At 40.2% G+C, this 19,224-nt stretch overlaps 1 protein-coding gene across 7 annotated transcripts in view; it reads left to right on the forward strand.

The window, feature by feature from the left end:
* The window catches only part of Elf1 (E74 like ETS transcription factor 1), a 104,040-nt gene extending 85,504 nt beyond the window's left edge, over window positions 1–18,536 (forward strand). For 2 of the 7 annotated variants that reach the window (XM_076545438.1, XM_006989547.4), the window contains exons 4-9: window positions 2,081–2,188; window positions 4,363–4,527; window positions 6,566–6,649; window positions 7,976–8,168; window positions 10,594–11,043; window positions 16,464–18,535. In XM_076545438.1, the coding sequence (XP_076401553.1) occupies window positions 2,081–2,188; window positions 4,363–4,527; window positions 6,566–6,649; window positions 7,976–8,168; window positions 10,594–11,043; window positions 16,464–17,052 (1,589 nt within the window). In that variant the 3' untranslated portion in view covers window positions 17,053–18,535. Of the gene's footprint in view, window positions 1–2,080; window positions 2,189–4,359; window positions 4,528–6,565; window positions 6,650–7,975; window positions 8,169–10,593; window positions 11,044–16,463 lie in introns of all 7 variants that reach the window. The other 5 variants (XM_076545437.1, XM_006989546.4, XM_076545439.1 and 2 more) reach the window with 3 other exon arrangements.
* The last annotated feature ends 688 nt before the right edge of the window (window positions 18,537–19,224 follow it).

Here is a 19,224-nt window from a genome sequence, read left to right on the forward strand (position 1 = left end):
AACATCTAACTGTAAAAAAATTAGAAAAATAACAAAGCAACAACCAAACAAATGAACAAAAATGGAGTCTTGAATTCCTTTGCAATGATCCTTTGTAGGAAGTTAGGACTTGGGGGTGGTCGGAGGGCATGGGTGAAAGATTATCTCCTTACTGTTTGATTGTGTTTGATGGTGTGAATGAGCACAGGAGGCTTTATTATATTATGTCTCATAACTGGTCTTGTTCAAAATGTCTAATATTATGAAGATTAATCACTTCATGGTGGTGAATGCCTGTGATCTCACAGCTCAAGAGGGAGAAGCAGGAGGGTCACTGTAAGTCTGAGGCTAGACTGGTCTTACATCATGCATTTTGGGCTAGCCAGAACTATATAAAGTAGACACAGTCACTAAAAGACAAAGAAGGGCTGGTGAGATGGCTCTTATTGTGAAAGCATAATGACCTGTGTTCAATCCCCAGAGCCCATGGAAAAATGGAAGGAAAGAGAACTCCATAAACTTGTCCTCTGACCTCCACACACACTTTGTGGCACAGGCCACACATATCACACATATAAGATGACAATAATTTTTAAAGTCCCCTCAGAAAAATAAAAATAAAAAGGCAGTTGGCTGGTGTGGCTCCTGTATTCCCAGCACTTGGGAGGGTGAGGCAGGAGTATTTCGCAAGTGTGAGGGTAGCACGAGCTATAGAGTGTGTCTTAGTTTGCTTCTTTATTGCTGTGATAAACACCATGCCCCTAAACAGCTTGGGGAGGAAAGGGTTTACTTGGCTTACACTTCCTCATCACTATCCATCATTCAGGAACTCAAGGCAGGAACTTGTAGCAGAATCTTAAAAGTTCTTATTAATAAAATCAAACCTGAGGCGAGTTATTGGGGTCCATGCTGGTAGATCAGAGAGACAGAACAAGCCACAGCTATCTCACCTTGCCAATTCCTCAGCTGGTCCTGTTTCCTCAGACTGGAAGCTTCTGTGTCCTCATCCCAATGGCTCTCAGCTGAACTGCTGCTGGAAAGCCTGAAGCTTAACCAGCCACATGCTTAACCAGCCAAATGCCTCTAGTTTCTGGTCCTCACGCCTTATATATCTTTTTGCTTTCTACCACCACTCCCTGGGATTAAAGGCTGGCTTTCTGGGATTAAAGGCGTGTCACCATGCTTGGCTATTTCCAATGTGGCCTTGAACTCACAGAGATCCAGGGGGATTTCTATCTCTGGAATGCTAGGATTAAAGGTGTGAGTGCCACCATTTTCTAGTCTTTGTATCTAGTGGCTGTCTGTTCTCTGACCCCAGATAAATTTATTAGAGTACACAATATTTTGGGGAACACAATACCACCACAGGAACTCAAGGCAGAACCTAGAGGCAGGAATTGAAGCAGAGGCCATGAAGGAATGCTGCTTACTGGCTTGCTCTCCATGGTTTGCTCAGCTTACCATTTTTTCCTTAAAGCTTTATTCTTTATTTTATGTGCATGCATATTTTGTCTCCATATAACGTAAGAGTGCACCATATGCTTTCAGGTGCCTGAAGAGGGTGTCGGATTCCCCTGGAACTTGAGTTAAAGGTGGCTATAAGCCACGATGTAGATGGTTGACAACTAAATCCCAGTCCTTTTCAAGAGCAACAAATACCCTTAACCACTAAGCCATCTCTCCAGATCCCTCACCTCCACCTGCTTTCTTATACTGTCCAGGACAACCTACCTACTCAAGGGAGGTACAGCTCACAGTGGGCTGGGCACCCCTGTATCAATCCTTAATCAAGAAAATACCCTACAGACTTGTCTGCAGGCCAATCTGACGGGAACATTTTTTCAATTGAGTGTCCTTCCCAGATGACTTGAGCTTTTGTCAAGTTGACAAAACAAAATAAAACAAAACCCTAGCCAGCATAGGGTGAGACATTATACAAACCCACCACAGATTTGGTATTATGGCCTATGTTCTGTATCTTATAGTTTATATGCATACAAAGTCTATTAAGTGGTATATCCTGATTCAGGAGATGAACACTGTGACTGAATTTCAGAGTAGCACATATGTTGGAGCTAATATTCTTTTTACTTTATTGTAGTTGAGGCTTCTTGTCATAATGGAGATGAAACAATTGAGACCATTGAGGCTGCTGAGGCACTCCTCAATATGGATTCTCCTGGCCCTATACTGGATGAAAAACGAATAAGTGAGTGCTAACGATTGCTTGTATCTGTATACATTGCAAAGCTATTCTTGCCATCTCCATTAGATAATAAATGTCAAGAGAACAGAAGGGCTTTTTTTCTTTTGTGGGTCCCAAGCACATTGCTATGTGATACCTTGTTAGAATGTTCTGTTTAACAGATTTAAAATTTGATGAATAATTTTTAGAATAAAAAGTAATTTGTCCTTTATGAAGTACTAGATTATGCAAAATCTTATCTTTTTCCTCCCAACATATTTTTATTAATTATTTGGGAATTCATACAATGCACCCCGATCACACTTGCAATTTTTTTTATTAAGAAAAGTTTTTTCATTCATTTTACACAGTAATTAAAGATCCCCCTCTTCCCTCTTCCCATCCCCCCAAGCCTTCCCTCCTCAACCCAACTTCTACTCCCCTCCCCAAGAAGGCAAGCCCTCCCATGGGGAGGCACATCCAGTAGAGGCACGAATCAGAATCCACCCCTGGTGCATGGGGGGGCTTTTGGCAGCCCACTATCTATGCTGGGACACCTTGTGCAGCCTTGAGGCAGGGGGAAGGGCTTGGCCTTGTTTTTTTTTTTTTTTTTTTTAAGCTTTATGTGCATCAGTGTTTTGCCTGCAAGTATGCATGTGCACTGCATGTGTGTAGTGCCAACAGAGGCCAGAAGAGTGTGTTGAATCTCTTGGAACTGGAGCTATAGAGGGTTGTGAGTCATGATGTAGGTGCTAGTAACTGACCCTGGTCTTCTAAAAGAGCACCAAGTGCTCTTAACTGCTGAGCCATCTTTTCAGCCTCTCATTGGTTTTGAACCCAGACTAGTACAATATAGTCATGTCTGTAGGTAATTGTGTTATACAGGCAAAACCTATTGAAATTTTTCCTACCCATTTGTTGCATAAAATTCATTGCCAGCTTATTAACCTTTTAAAAAAATGTATTTCTCCTTTGACACTTTCTGACAAGGGGGAACCAAAACTTAAAAGCATAGTTACTAAGTCACTTGAAGATATTTATTGAATGTTTGTGATGTGCACAGCAGTATGTTAGGCAATGGCATGATATAAAAAAATGGCTATTATTCCTTTCTCCAGTCTTACAGTTTAATTTTGAATTCATTCATGTGTGTAAGTAACTATAAACTCCAAAAACAAAGAAGTGATAGCATAGTGCTCTGGAGGCAGTGGGTCCTCTAGCTTTATGGAGAGAATGTTTTAACCAAATGACAGTTACACTTCATTAGACAGAGGAGGCAGAAATGGGCATTCATGTTAGAAGGAATAGATTCAACCACCAGCACCAACTTGTACAGTATTTTCTTCCAAGGAAAAATGTTTTTGTATGTGTGGCTAAGGTGTTAGGCTTCATGATGAGTGGGGAGTGAGGTTGGAAAAGTAGGTTTGTGTGGTGGTATTCTAATTGTACTGAAATGTGATTTTGATTGTATGTTAATAAATAAAGTTGCCCGGGGGTCAGAGCTATTAGAGCCATAGACAGAGTGTAGCGGTGGTGGCACACGCCTTTAATCCCATAGATCTCTGTGTGTTCAGGGATACAGCCAGCATTGGAGACATATGCCTTTAAGACCTAGGGGGCTGTACATTCAGACAGTGACGAGGCAGTCACATGTTTGGGTTTACAACCAGGGTTTACAACCAATGAGAAGGCAGAATGACTATGGAACTGACTGACACACAAGGAAATAATCTCTTTCAGGAAGCTGGGACAGCAGGAGGAAGGGTGAGATTTTAGCTCTGAGCTCTGACCTCTCGGCTTTCTCTTTTACATTGTTTCTGTGTTTCTTATTTAATAAGACTGTTGGATACATCAACAGGTTTGGTTTAGATTGTGGAAACTCTGAGAGACATGCTGTGGAGTGTGCGTGGTTTGTTTTGTTTTTCCTGAGTAAATTTATAGGGAGATACCTTTTGCTATGATTTGTCCTTCTTGTTTTTAGAGAATAAAGCATTTGTATAGAGGTCTAATGTGGTGAGATAGGAATTGAGTTTCAGGAGGTAGATATGGGAGGGGGAGGTAAGATAGACAGGTGTAGGAATCCCAGCCTAGGCTGCTTGATTTAGGGCAAAGAAAATAAAAGGCAGAGAGTTTATAGAAACAAGAAATGATTTGGTTTATAATACATACCTGATTAAAGTCTATTTCATTTCCAGTAGATAATAATATATTTAGTTCCTCTGAAGATGACATTGTTGCTCCAATCACCCATGTGTCCGTCACATTAGATGGGATTCCTGAAGTGATGGAAAATCAGCAAGTGCAAGAAATAAATGTAGACTCCCCAGGAGCCTCATCCCCAGAACAACCTAAAAGAAAGAAAGGTGAGTGTCTACCTTACGTAGGTCACCAGTCAGTATTGATGGAGAATCCAAATATACTTGTTTCTTTTTGGTTTTTCGAGATAGGGTTTCTTTGTGTAGTTTTGGTGCCTGTTCTGGATCTAGAGACCAGGCTGGCCTCGAACTCACAGACATCCACCTGGCTCTGCCTCCTGAGTGCTGGGATTAAAGGCGTGCGCCACCACTGCCCGGCCCAAATACACTTTTTTAATAGAGGGTGTTTCTATACCAGTTAAGATATGTAAGAAAAAATGAGAACACAAAACAAATCGAGGTATTTCTTCATATTAGTCACTAAAAATCTTAGGTACTTAATAGTTGATCTTTCTCACCCAAAGGAGATTTTCAGCTCTTTGTCTTTTGTTGCATTTATTTATCTTCAAATATGTATGCTTGTGTGTGTGTGTATTCTCTCTCTCTCTCTCTCTCTCTCTCTCTCTCTCTCTCTCTCTCTCTCTCTCTCTCTCTCTCTCTCTCTCTCTCTCTCTCGTGCATGTTAATACTCACAGGAGCCAGAGCTGGTTGTGAGCTGTCACGTGGGTGCTGGGAAGAGAATCTCAGTCCTCTATAAGCAGCCAGTGCTCTTAACAGCTGAGCCCTCTCTCCAGCCCTCTGTTTTGAGAAATGCTCTCAAGTGTCCTGGGCTGGCTTTGAACTCCCAGGTAGCCAAGAATGACCCAGATCCTCCTTCCAAGTGCAAGGATCACAGGTGTGTATCACCACTCCTCATGTCCTAGGGCAGTGGTTCCCAACCTTCCTAAGGTTGTGACCTTTTAATGCAATTTCTCATGTTGTGGTGATCCCAAACCATAAAATTATTTTCACTGCTACTTCAGAACTATACTTTTGCTGTTGTTATGAATCATAATATAAATATCTGATATGCAGGATATGTGGTATGCAACCCCTGTGAAAGGGTCTTGACCCCCAGGTTGAGAACTGCTGCCCTAGGGCATAGTTTGAAAACCTCCAGTCTATCAAAGATTCCATTGCAGGGTGCCAACGGGAAAACACGGCAGAAAGTTGGGATTCTGCAGGCAACTGAAGACAAATGTTAGACTATGTTAAAGGAGAATCTTGCACTTTTCACAAATGGAGAGCGCCTTAGTTAGTTTTAATTGTCCACTTGACACAGCCTAAAGTCACCCGAGGGGAAAGCCTGCATTCAAGAATTTCCTAGATCAGATTTGTCTTTGGGCATGTCTGTGGGTCTTGATTGCTAATTGTTGTTGGAGACAAGGCAACCAACTACGGGCCATACCATCCCTATGAAAGGTGATCTTGGCTGTTTCAGAAAGCTAAGTAAGCATGAACCTAAGCCAGTGAACAGGATTTCCCTACCATTCCTGCTTAAGTTCCTGCCCTGAGCTTTTCCTACCCTGTCTTACAAAAAGAACTCCCTGCCCCCCCCCACTCCCCCACAAAAGAGGCATGCCCAGTCACTCTGGCCTGGAATTCACAGAGAGCCACCTGCCTTTGACTCTACCTTCCGAGTGCTGGAATTAAAGTGTGTGCTACCACACACAGCTGTAGGGCTAATTTTTTTTGAGCTCCAAGATGGTTGGTGTTAAGAATATTCTTAAAAAAATGTAAGGGAAAGCGCTAGTGTGGTGATCTCAGAGAAAACCACAGCATTTGAAATTGGACCTCATTTTCTTTTTACAGGTGAGACAAAGAGTGACTTCTGGTTTCTTTCCCTTCCCCACCCTCATCCCTCGTGTGCTGGGGATCAAACTTGGGGGCTTGTGCACGTTAGACGAGGACTCTGATGTTGAACTGTGTCTCTCTAGTCCTGAAGTATAATTTCATATATAAGTAATTATTTGTGATTTACCCTACTTAATGCTCAATTTTTACTGAAGTTATTTTTCTTTTAGATAGCATTTTGAGATAACAGTTTGTTTGATCTATGTATAAAAGTTTGGAACTTGAAATTTTTGATAAATGACAGGATAGTGAAACTGCCCATTTTCATTCAGTTTTGAGGGCAAATATTTATACAGAGCTATTCTGATTTCAGGAAGAAAAACAAAACCACCACGACCAGATTCCCCAGCCACTACACCAAATATATCGGTGAAAAAGAAAAATAAAGATGGGAAGGGTAAGTACTAAGATTTCTTTATCTACAGGTCCAGTACCCTCTCCTTTCTTCCCATCTTCCCTGCACTCCTTTCCTGCTCCTTGTTACACACACAACTAAAACCAAAAAGTGTGTGTGTGTGTGATACACATGTACCAAATGACTACCTTGGGTGTGTAAAACCTTGTGGTCCAGGCTGCTCTGCTGTTGAACTCCCTAGTAGCTGAGGTTGATCTTGAACTGCTGATCTTTTCCCAACTCCTAAGTGCTGGGATTACAGATGCTGCACCACCGTAACCCCAAACTCAGCTCATCACTTTTCTTGTTAGAGCCAAATAGAACATACTCTTGCCCGGCGCTTACAAGATACTGTCGGTGGATCTCTGTGAGTTGAGGCCAGCCTGGGCTACCAAGTGAGTTCCATTCCAGGAAAGGCGCAAAGCTACACAGAGAAACCCTGTCTCGAAAAACCAAAAAAAAAAAGGTTGGGGATTTAGCTCAGTGGTAGAGCGCTTGCTAGGCCGTGGGTTCAGTCCTCAGCTGTGAAAAAAGAAAAAGATACTGTCATCACTGGGCGGTGGTGGCACATACCTTTAATCCCAGCACTCAGGAGGCACAGCCAGGCAGATCTCTGTGAGTTCGAGGCCAGCCTGGTCTACTGAGCAAGATCCAGGAAAGGCACAAAGCTACACAGAGAAACCCTGTCTTGGAAAAACCAAAAAAAAAAAAAAAAAAAAAGAGAGAGAGAGAGAGAGATACTGTCATCAATTTCTGTAAAGAGACTGGTAACAAAATTGCCTATGAAATTCATTTCAGTTTTTTTTTCATTTGTCTATCAAAATAATCCATTAATGCATTCAGCAATGTTTTACAGCAACTCAGCTCGTCTAGAGTTTCAGTTTGAAGATCCTTACTATGGTGTGTTTGGACATCTAGTGTTTTTGCAACTCTTGCTCAAATTGAAGAATACTATCATGGTTGATTTGCTGGTTCTGATATAAAGAGGACTATTTAAAGCTTTTTTTATTTTAGTATACTTTTGATGTTTTCACTATGTGATTGTTTTTAAAGAGCAGACAGAAATGATCTCAGTGTTTCCCCTAGGTCATCATGAATCTAATTGACAAGATTACCATTCATACATCACATATGTATGAACTTAGTAAGGTCTCTACTAGATCCTATGACTCTATTCACCAATATTGAGGGATTGCATCAGCTAATTGAATGATGTGATATTTCTTTGCGGGTAAAGACAGACCTTGTAAGACTTCTAGTCCTTTGGTTGATTGGTTTGTGCTTTTAAAGGAAAATGTGTTCCTTTAAAGTAAAATGATTTTGTTTCAGGAAACACAATTTACCTTTGGGAGTTTTTACTGGCTCTGCTTCAGGACAAAGCTACCTGTCCTAAATACATCAAATGGACACAACGAGAAAAAGGCATTTTTAAACTGGTGGATTCTAAAGCAGTGTCTAGATTGTGGGGGAAGCACAAAAACAAACCTGACATGAACTATGAGACCATGGGAAGAGCACTCAGGTATGTGAGGGTTTTGTTATGTTGAATATGTCACTCCTAGATATTGAAAAACAGGTAACTTTTTAAAAATTAAGGGCTGTGATTGTGTTTATACTGTTTGTTTTGTAGTGCTGGGAATGAACCCAGTGCTTTGTGTATTCTAGACAAGCACTCTACTACTGAGCTCCATTCCCAGCCCATGAATTATATTTATGGAAGGAACCACGGTACTTACAGAAACCAGCATACATTTAAAGTTAAATCTTACTTCAACTGGGGAAAATACTGTTCTCATACAAATACTCATGCAAAATAGCAGAGTCTAGTCTGAAAGTCAGGAATCCAGATTCTGAAACTTTTGAGCAACAATAAGAGGATTAAGCAATTTGGATTTGAGGGCATTTCCAAGTTTGGATGTTCAACTGGTAAGATCTATGCAAATATTTAAAAATAATTCAAAACCAACTCTAAAACCTTGAAACACTGTTGGTCCCATGCATTTCAGAAAGTAGATACCCAACTTATGTTTTACTTATAAAGAGATCTGAAAATTTATAAAATGTTAATCTCAGATATCTGTTATTATAGTAGAATAATGAATACTTCAATATTGATATTAGATAAAAGAAATTTGAGCACATTTTTGTTTTGTTTTTCTATGACTGTATCATTAATTATTCTACATTGTTTGAGAAAGACTTGAATTAGAAATGATTAGAGGATATATAGTTTGTCATCTTAACTTAGAACTTCCTTTTTCTTTTCTTTTTGAGACAGGGTTCACTGTGTAAACCATGCTGGCCTTGAACTCACAGAGACCCACCTGTCTCTACCTTGAGAATGCTGGATCAAAGGTGTACACCACCACACCTTGCTTACTACTACTTCATCTTTTATTAGCTTAAATTGTTTAGCAGCTGCTGCTTCTCCTCCTCCTGCTCCTGCTCCCCTTCCCCTGTTTCCCCCTTCCCCTTATCATTCTTCTAAGCAGAGTCAGAAGGCGGCACTGGATCCCTTGAAATTGGGGTTATAGACATTATGTGGGTGCTGGGTCTTCTTCAAGAACAATAAGTGCTCTTAACTGCTGAGCCATCTCTCCAGCCCCAAGGAAAGGTTTTAATAACCCACATTTGAGGGCAGAGAGAGGGAGAGAGCTGCTTAGGGAAAGGACATTATATACAAAAGACATAGGTGTGTGTTTACAAGAATCACTTAGGTTCTTGATTTTATTAAAACCTCTGACATCTGAATCACCAAATTTTGCACAATTGAGTTAAATTTAAATTTAAATTGCATGAATGCTGCTAGTAAGGTAGGGAAGGGGAGACAATGTCTTGAAGTGTGTAGTAAAGTTGGTTATCCCAGAAAATTAGCAACATGGAACAAGAAGGAAGAAAAGTTGTAGCTGGAGAGTTTTCTCTCCGGGTCCCGCTGATCCCCCGCAGTCCGACAGCCCACTTATAAAATAAACCCACAGACGCTTATACTATTTACAAACTGTATGGCCGTGGCAGGCTTCTTGCTAACTGTTCTTATATCTTAAATTAACCCATTTCTATAAATCTATACCTTGCCATGTAGTGTGTGGCTTACCGGCATCTTTACATGCAGCTTCCTCAGCCTTCCGCTTCCCAGAATTCTCCTCTGTCCTTGTCCTGCCTACTTCCTGCCTGGCCACTGGCCAGTTAGTGTTTTATTTATACAGAACGATATCCACAGCAAGAAGTGAAGCTCCAGTCATTCTCCACAGTTCCCTATTCAGAATTCATCTTAGATTTGGCTGTTAATAAGGACTTGCATGTGTGTATATAGTTGTTTGTGTGGTGGAGGTCAGAGGTTTGGGTGTCTTCTTTGATTACTCTCCATGTTATATTATGGTACCAGGTCTCTTGTTGAACCTAGAGCTCATTGATTTGAGCTAGGCTGCCTGGTTAGAGAGATCTGCCCATCTCTCTGCCCACTCAGCACAGGGGCTATGTGCCACTGAGCCCTGCCCTTGCATGGGTGCTGAGGATGGAGTTCAGGATTTTATGTAAGCAGGCACTTTACTAAGTGATCTTTTCAGTCCCTCATAAGGATTTAATCTTTGTATGAGTTTGTACATATTTTATATAAATGCCCTTCCTTTACAGATTTCCTCACTTTCTGCCTGGTGTGGTGAGGCACACCTTTCATCCCAGCACTCGGGAGGCAGAGGCAGGCAGATCTCTGTGAGTTCACGGCCAGCCTGGTCTACAGAGTGAGTTACAGGATAGTCAGGGCTATGTAAAGAGACCCTGTCTCAAAAACAAAACAAAACAAAATAATAAAGCACAGTAACAACAAATTTCTTTATTTTTTAACTTTAGCCCTAAAATTTTATGATTAGGAAAAAATGATTTTGTTGACTATGATTTTAATTTATATTTGATTCAATAAGATTGATGAAATTGTCTGCTTCGACTAGGTACTATTACCAAAGAGGTATTCTTGCAAAAGTGGAAGGTCAGCGCTTGGTGTATCAGTTTAAAGAAATGCCAAAAGATCTCATATACATAGATGATGAGGATCCAAGTTCCAGCATAGAGTCTTCGGATTTCTCCTTTTCTCCGACAACCACATCAAGTCGGAATCAAGCAAACCGATCAAGAGTGTCTTCAAGTCCAGGAATAAAAGGAGGGGCCGCTACAATTCTGAAACCAGGGAATTCTAAAGCTACCAAACCCAAAGACCCTATGGAAGCTGGACAGCCATCAGAGGTTGTGAGGACAGTGCAGTCCTCCCAGGCTCCCTATCCTACCCAGCTCTTCCGGACTATTCATGTGGTACAGCCAGTACAAGCGGTTCCAGAAGGAGAGGCAACCATAACCAGCACCATGCAGGAAGAAACAGCAAATTCTTCTGTTCAGAGTATTAGGTGAGGAACCAGTGAGCGGTGCACATCACTGTGTGATGTTCTGAGCAGAGGCATTGTTTGTTAAGTGGGTCAGGATTCAGAAGGTAGAATTCTTCGTCAATAGATTGTTTCAGGAGCAAAATTATATCAGGTCTCTGATTCTATTAGCAGTTGTGTTTTTGTTTATTTTTAATTATGTTGTTTGTGTCCCTGTGTGGGTTTTTGTGTACCTGACTGCAGATGCCTGTGGAGGCTTGTAGTAGGTCCCTTGGAGCTGGAGTTGTAGACAGTTGTGAGTTGCCCGATGTGGGTGTTGGGAATTTTATTCCAACAAGAGCAGTACATGCTCCTAACCACTAAATTATCTTTTAGACCTTGTTTGTTTTTGAGATGACTCTCATGTAGCCCAGGATATCCTTCAACTCTTGCTATTTGACCTTCCTGATTCCCTCTCTCCCAAGTCTGTGTTTGCTGTTACTTTACCGATTTGTTTAGCATAATAGACCACAGTCTACAAAAACCTAGCATAAATTGTCATAACTGAGACATTTAGGATGCACTCACTACCAAGAATAAGTGGTATCACTTGGGAAGACCTGTTTTAGAATACATCTGAAGCCCAAGTGTGACGGTCAGGAGTCGGTTTCTCTCCTTCAGGTGTTAATGTGCCAGATGTTGCAAAGTCTTCTAGTCCGGTTTAATCAAATCAGACTTGAAAAAGGTGCTGAACATCCAATTGACCAAGAAAATCCTATCTCTAGATTGGTCTTCTGGAAAAATTTAGGACTGATTTCATTTGATTTTAGAATAAGGCAAGAGATAATGGTCCAAAATTAAATGGTAATTTATAGTTCTTGTAGTTTGTCTTAGTTAGGGTTAACTACTGCTGTGATGAAACACCATGACCGAAAGCAAGTTGGGGAGGAAAGGGTTTATGTAAACCACAGGAATTGTCATCAACATCTCAGGTTTTCCTTTAAATCAGTTTATAATGTATGCACTCATACGTTTTAGTTTTGATTTGGACCTCATGATAGTTCAATGACCAACAAAGTAAATTCCTGGTAAAGTGTTTCAGAATTGTCCCTGGTATACTTTGAAGTCCATTTTCTTTAATATTTATCCAGGCACTAATAGTTTGTCTTAAGGTCTTTAAAATTATCCTCTAAAAATGCCTAAAGCTGTAGGTTTACTTTAAAAGCAAGGTAACATGGTAGGAAGAATGTCTGCCAAACCTTTCAGCCCACCAGCCTTGCCAGGTATTAAATGTGCAAATCAATTGACTATTGGGAATATTTCCTCATCTATAAAATGAGGACACAGTACTCCAAAGGACATGAGTACATGTGGTTGTGACATTAAATGACACTTCTTGACACCTGAGTCCATTTTCAACACAAGCTAAATGTCACATAATAATAAGCCTCAGAAATTCTGATGAATCATAAATCAGCAATATGATAGCTCTTAGTTACAAGCAGCTTAGGAGTTTTAAAAAGTAGTTAACTTGAAGGTAAAACTGATATAACATAATTGGATACAACTGATGATTTAATTATAAAGAAAAAATGTTTGGAAATTCTTGTGGCCGCAGGAACTTCATGGTAGCTTATTATTTATTATTTGACATGGTATCTTGTGCCCAAGGATGGTCTCAAATTTGATATATTGATATATATATATGGCCTTGAACTTTTGGTCTCCCTGCCTCCTCCTGAGCATTGAGATTGTAGGAGTCTGCCGCCTTGCCCAGTTTTGGTTTGGTTTTGAGACAAAGATGTGATACGTAGCTAAGGCAGGGTATACTATCCTCTTGCCTCAGCTTCCCATGTGTTGTGATTTCAAGCCTGCATTATTTTAATCTCCAAATGCTTTTTGTTTGTTTGGTTTTTGTTTCTTCAAGACAGGGTCTCTCCAGGTAGCCTTTGTTGTTCTGGAACTAGCTCTGTAGACTAGGTTGGCCTCAAACTCACAGAGATCCACCTGCCTCTGCCTCCCGAGTGCTGGAATTAAAGGTGTGTGTCACCAATGCCTGGCTCCAAATGTTTTTTTAAGTGAAAATTGCTCTAGAATTTGTTCAAATGAGTCACTATGTTTATTTTGTAGGTATTATATAAGTTTCCCTGAGAGATAGCAATCTTATTTTAAAAAAAGCCCATTTTTAAAACCATTGCACAAAAGCATTGAAGACCTAGAGATAGCTTTAATTAGTAATATGCAATATTTCCCAGTACACTGTGCCATGCTGTAGAAGAAGGTAAAGGCATGGGTGCAGGACACACTGAAGAACTAATCATGTAATCATATTCATGGGACAGGGCAATGGGTGGAAAGCATACACATTCATGTCAAAAAGTTAAAAATGAAAATTAAAATAGTAAGTATTCATCTTTAGCTGAGGTTATTCAGGACTTAAGAAGTAGTGTGTATTGTAATGGTTATGCACATAGGTTCTGAAGTCAGACTTGTTTACCTTAAGGAATCTGTCTACCTCTGCAACAAAGTACCTACATGTAAAATGAAGATCATAGCATTTACAGGGTGGCAAGATTATACACACACACACACACACACACACACACACACACACTTTTGTGATAACTAGATGGCAAATGCTATTTTATCTATAAATTTATGTAAACGCTTGGTATGGGAAGGTCTGTGACTTTATTTTGAAAAGTGGTATCTGCTTGGGTATAGTGGTGTTGCTGGTGGTCATGTCTGGACCAGGTGTGTCCAGATTCTTGGTGTCTTAGCCAAAGAATTGAAAACACACACAGAGATGGCAAAGTAGCAAGAAGTTTTGCTGAAGGAGAAAGTCCATGAAATGCTGCAAGGGAGCAGTGGATTACTTGAGCTGGAGTGCCCCAGAACCATAGCTCATGTTTAGGGCTTCTTTTGGGTTCCAGGAAGAGGAGTTGGTTTCTAAGGGTTCTGTTTTGATTGATTGTCTAAGCCTTTGATTATTGTGCATGCTATGATACATTTTATTCTAATCATATGAGTGTCCCTTGTGTATAGACATAAGAAGGTAAGTAGGGAAAAGTTGATTGGGAGGATACAGTTGGCCTTACTGCAGATTTACCCAAAATGAGTTGAGATCAGACTAGGGACCCTGTTGCTCATGTCTGGATATATTCTGAGACACACTGGAATGGAAACTGACAACAAAATAGGAGTCACTAAGGGTTGCCAAGAGAGGGACAACTTATTCCATTCTTTGAAATGAGGTATATGTGTGGCCTGATGCAGGTGGGGTCCCCAGGCTGCTAAGCTATCCCTGTGCTTGCCTGCTTCAGTGGTGCACAGCTTACAGTCTCATCACTCAGGAGCTTGAGGCAGGAGGATCATAGTTTTGGGCCATCTTGTGCTATATTATAGTAAGACCCTATCTGCAAACAGACAAAAAGAAATCTAGGGGTCAGTGGAATGGCTCAGCAGGTAAAGGCATTTGCATCAGTGACCTCTGGGACCCGTATGGTGGAAAGAGAGAACCGATGGATCCAAGTGGTCTTCTGATATCTACAAGTGTGCCTTGTGGCATGTATGCAATCATAGACAAATACTCCTACACACACGACCTGTAAGTATATATTTTTAAAAACATTTGGCCAGGTCAGGTAGCTACTCAAACTGATTTCCCCAAAGATACTCTGGTTCAGGTGAGAAGAATAGGAGAGGCACAGTAGGTTTTGGAAAACCCTGCGTCCTAAGGTTTTTTTTCAACTCACTTAGTTTGCCTAATACTACCACACCTTTATTATGAGTCATATCCCTCCCACCTATTAAATCTATATTACTTAACTCTTGTCTCTTCTAGTTCTACCCTTCTAGAGAGCTGTTAAAGCTGGGCATGGTGGTACATGCCTGTACTCAATATTCAAGAGAATCACTCTAAGTTTGAAGCCAGCCTGATCAACATAGCAGGTTCTAGGCTAGCCAGAGCTACATAGCAAGACTTTGTTTCCAAAATGAAAAAAAAAAAAAAAAAAGAAAAGAAAAGAAAAAACTGTTACTCTCCTCCCATAGACTGATGTTCATGATGTGACTTGGGTACCAATCTGAACAGGAGATTTACTCTTCCACATGAATGCTGGAGTCATCCTGTGCCTTCTTCCCACTTCTTCTGAACTTCTAAGTTGCACTTGGTCTTTGTCTTATCTTTTCATGTGACTGCTTATCTTTGCATATGTGACCAGTCACATATAACTAGCACAATAAAATTTATATTTAATAACTTCCTAGGTGATATTTAGTACTGAGCCATTTGAAGTGTAACTTTCACAAAATAACTTGACCAAATTCAGAGAGAACAGTTGAACTCAAGATACAGTTTTCAACTGACTTATAATAACAGTAACCATAACTATAAACTTTAAGTTGTGTGTGGTAGTATATGCCTGTAATCCCAGCACTTGGGTGGTAGAGGCAGGACCTGGAGAGAATGACTAACCTAGGCTATAAGAGACTTAAGTCTCAAACAAACAAACAAAAACCTGTAATATTTATAAGTGCAAACTTTTAAAATTATATTGAGTCATCACATCATTTATGAACTTTTTTATTTAATAATAAGGGCATCTCATTATTACTGCTAGTTCTATAAATTGGATTTTACATTAATATTTTTTCTGTTAAATTGTAGTTTTATGTTGGGTGGGGTGGCATATGTCTATTATCCTGTGTACTGGTGGGTGGGGTCAGGGCTAGTCTGGGCATCATAGAAAGACCCTAAATTGAAAAAATTACTGTGAAAATTACTTTGGCCTCTAAAATTGCTAAAATATATGTGTATTTTATTTTGCCAAAGCTTGGCTTTAACTTTGCTCTTTGTTGACCTAGAACTTTTAGAAGTTACAGTCATGATTTGTATGATGTAGATCTGATACCAATTATGAGCTATGAAAATTCTAGTAACTGTTAAAAAAAATAGATGTTCTGTTAAGATAGGATTTTGTTTTAAAGTTAATTGAGCGTTTTTTCTCTTATGTTAAAAAAACAGATTGAACACAATTATGTGAAGTTTGATGTTTGTTAGGAGTGAGCATGGTGAATCAACAGACCTTTAAAATTCATGCCTTTCTTTAGAGTGGCCTATGCATACATGCCTTGCTTAGTGTGTTGATGCCTTACCCAGTTGTGTTAACGTGGCAGTATTCACAGATTTTTCATTTGAGACAGGGTCTTTCTATAGAGCCCTGGGTGACCTCGAACTGCCTCTGCCTTCTGAGTGTGGTGATTACAGGGGTGTGCTGCTGCCACACCCAGCCTGTATAATGTTTAAAACAAGGTTTGGCATGATGTTAATCAATTATGCTGTGATAAAAAATAGGGGAAGTAGCAATGCGAATACGTTTAAGAATGACTTGTGAAGAAGTATTGAAGTTTTAAAAGGTGTACCATGTGCTAATTGTCTCACTTCTGTTTGGTGATCTCAATAGGACGATACAGGCTTCAACCCAGGTTCCAGTAGTCGTGTCTCCTGGCAACCAGCAGTTGCATACAGTAACACTCCAGACAGTGCCACTCACCACGGTTATAGCCAGCACAGACCCATCGTCAGGTGCCGGGTCCCAGAAATTTATTTTACAAGCCATTCCATCATCACAGCCCATGACTGTACTGAAAGAAAACGTCGTGCTACAGTCACAGAAGCCAGGCTCTCCTCCTTCCATTGTCTTTAGCCCTACCCATGTACAACAGGTCCTCACAAGCAGTGTTCAGTCCATTTGCAACGGAGCTGTCAGTATGGATTCATCTCCGTCCTTCAGTGCTGCTACACCTGTGGTGACCTTTTCTCCAAGTTCCCAGCTGGTTGCACACCCACCTGGCACTGTGATCACTTCTGTCATCAAAGCTCAGGAAACAAAAACTCTCAAACAAGAGGCAGAGGAAAACTTTGAAGAGCATTTAAATGAAGACACTGAACAGCAGCCACAGCCCTATGTGATGGTGGTGTCCAGTTCAAACGGGTTTCCCTCTCAGGTAGCCCTCAAACAGAACGAACTGCTAGAGCCCAACTCTTTTTAATTAGCACACCAAAGGAATTATGGGTGGTTATTTTTTAATTGAACTCTGTTTTTGGTTGTCTTAAAATAACCTGATTTTTTTCCTACGAAAAATCCACAGAAGTCCATAATTTTATAATTGTGAAACATAGTTACTTTTGCCTTTTCTAGAGGAGAAGGAAAACCCAAGTGTTCCTCTTCTCTGTATGTTTCAGAACTCAGTTGTGAAGGAGCAGGAATTTTATATTATGAAGAAATTCTTCTTGAGATTTTTTTTTCAGTTGCTATATCATAAGTGTTTTTAAAGTTTCTTTTCTAACTTTACACTGTATTAGCTTCCTGAATTGTTTGTAAATACTACTTAAATGTAAGTCAACAGGAAATTTATATAGGAAGTATTTTCATTCCACTTGTATAATTTAAGTCTTGACTCAGATGCAAGAAACTTATTTTATACTGTTAAAATTATTATGATGTCACTTAGCTTGACTTTAGTTGGCTGCACTGTTTAAATAACATTATAAATCGTAGTGTAAGCCCAGTGTGTTGGCACATGTAATCCCAGCACTTGGGAGGTGGACAAAGGGCAATCAGGAGTTCAAGGCCAGCCTTAGATACGTAGTGAGTTTAAAGCCAGCCTGGGCTACATGAAACCTTAAAAAGAAAAATCCAAAAGGAAGCAACAACAAAATGGAGTGTGCCCATGGTAATGTCTGAAGCTGAGTGTCAGAGATGTGATAGTATAACAGCGGCGGCCCATGAGTGGCACCCCCACTAGCTGGGTGTGTGACCCTGGGCAGGCTGCTTCATCTGCTAGAGCCTTTGCCCTTCTGGTAAAAAGGGGGGATGCACTGGACTAGACAAAAAGGCTCTCCAAGTTCCTGTCTTATCATGAATTTTATGATTTTAATATCTGTACTTTAAAATTATTCAGAATATTACCAGATTATTTTCTAATGCAAATATAGGTAGAAAGAATACTGTATAAAAATATTTTCCTCACAAAATGATTCTTATCAGCAAGATCTAAGTTCTTTGTTCATTAGTCCTTAGACCAGCAGGCACTGTGACTTATTAGAAACTTAAGTGCTGAGTGCTAAATGGCAGGCTGCTGTTCTGAGAGTCAGGGCTTCAAAGGGCCAAGAAAGCAACCTGAGTCCTGAGCTAATGTAGTGGAGTCAGTTGTTGTAAAAGCATAATTTTATAATAACTATAAAAAGCAATGCTTTTTATTTCGATAAATTTTTTACTGTGGGTGAAGGGGGAAGGAAATTGCATACAAAGATAACATATATCCAAGTTTCTGAAGTAGTCTTAGATTACTTTTTCAACTGTAAATAATGTACATTTAATGTCACAAGAAATTGTTTTCTGCAAATTTTCTAGTATAGAAATTTTTGTAGAAGAGAAATCATTATGTTTAGAGGGCTAATATTGTATGTTTTCATATTATGAAATGAATTTGTATTTAAACAAAAGTTTAAATTTTGGAATCCTCTAAGCATTTTTGTATCTTTTTTTTTTTTTTTTTTTTTTTTTTTTTTTTTTTTTTTTGGTTTTTCGAGACAGGGTTTCTCTGTGTAGCTTTGCGCCTTTCCTGGAGCTCACTTGGTAGCCCAGGCTGGCCTCGAACTCACAGAGATCCGCCTGCCTCTGCCTCCCGAGTGCTGGGATTAAAGGCGTGCGCCACCAACGCCCGGCGCATTTTTGTATCTTTAATTGTTTATTATTAAATCATGTAAAAGTTCTCAATATTTCTGTTTTCAAGCAAGTGTTTCTTGTCTTTGTTTCTTTTGCTTTGGACACAAGGCCTCCTTGGACCACACTGTGCTGCCCTGGAACTAGTGATCATCCTGCCTCCGACTCCTGAGTGCAGGCACATGCCACCTTACCTGTCACGTGTTCTCACACTGTGCGCACGTCTATGCGCATGCCTGAGCAGGAGCACAGAGGGGAGAGCAGCTTTGGGGGAGTTGGTTCTTTTCTTCCACCATGGGCTTCTGGGTTGAATCCAGGCCTGCAGTGTTTTTACCCACTGAGCCAGCACACTGGCCCTGGTAAATGTTTCTTAAAAGAATGCACACACACACACACACACACACACACTCATACACAGTTACTAGTATGTACAGTGGTACCAGATGACCCGATGTTTCTTGAGACTCCAGGTCAAAGTTGCAGGAGGCTATCTTTC

The sequence above is a fragment of the Peromyscus maniculatus genome, chromosome 9 (genome assembly GCF_049852395.1).
Source record: "Peromyscus maniculatus bairdii isolate BWxNUB_F1_BW_parent chromosome 9, HU_Pman_BW_mat_3.1, whole genome shotgun sequence".
Classification (NCBI taxonomy): domain Eukaryota; kingdom Metazoa; phylum Chordata; class Mammalia; order Rodentia; family Cricetidae; genus Peromyscus; species Peromyscus maniculatus.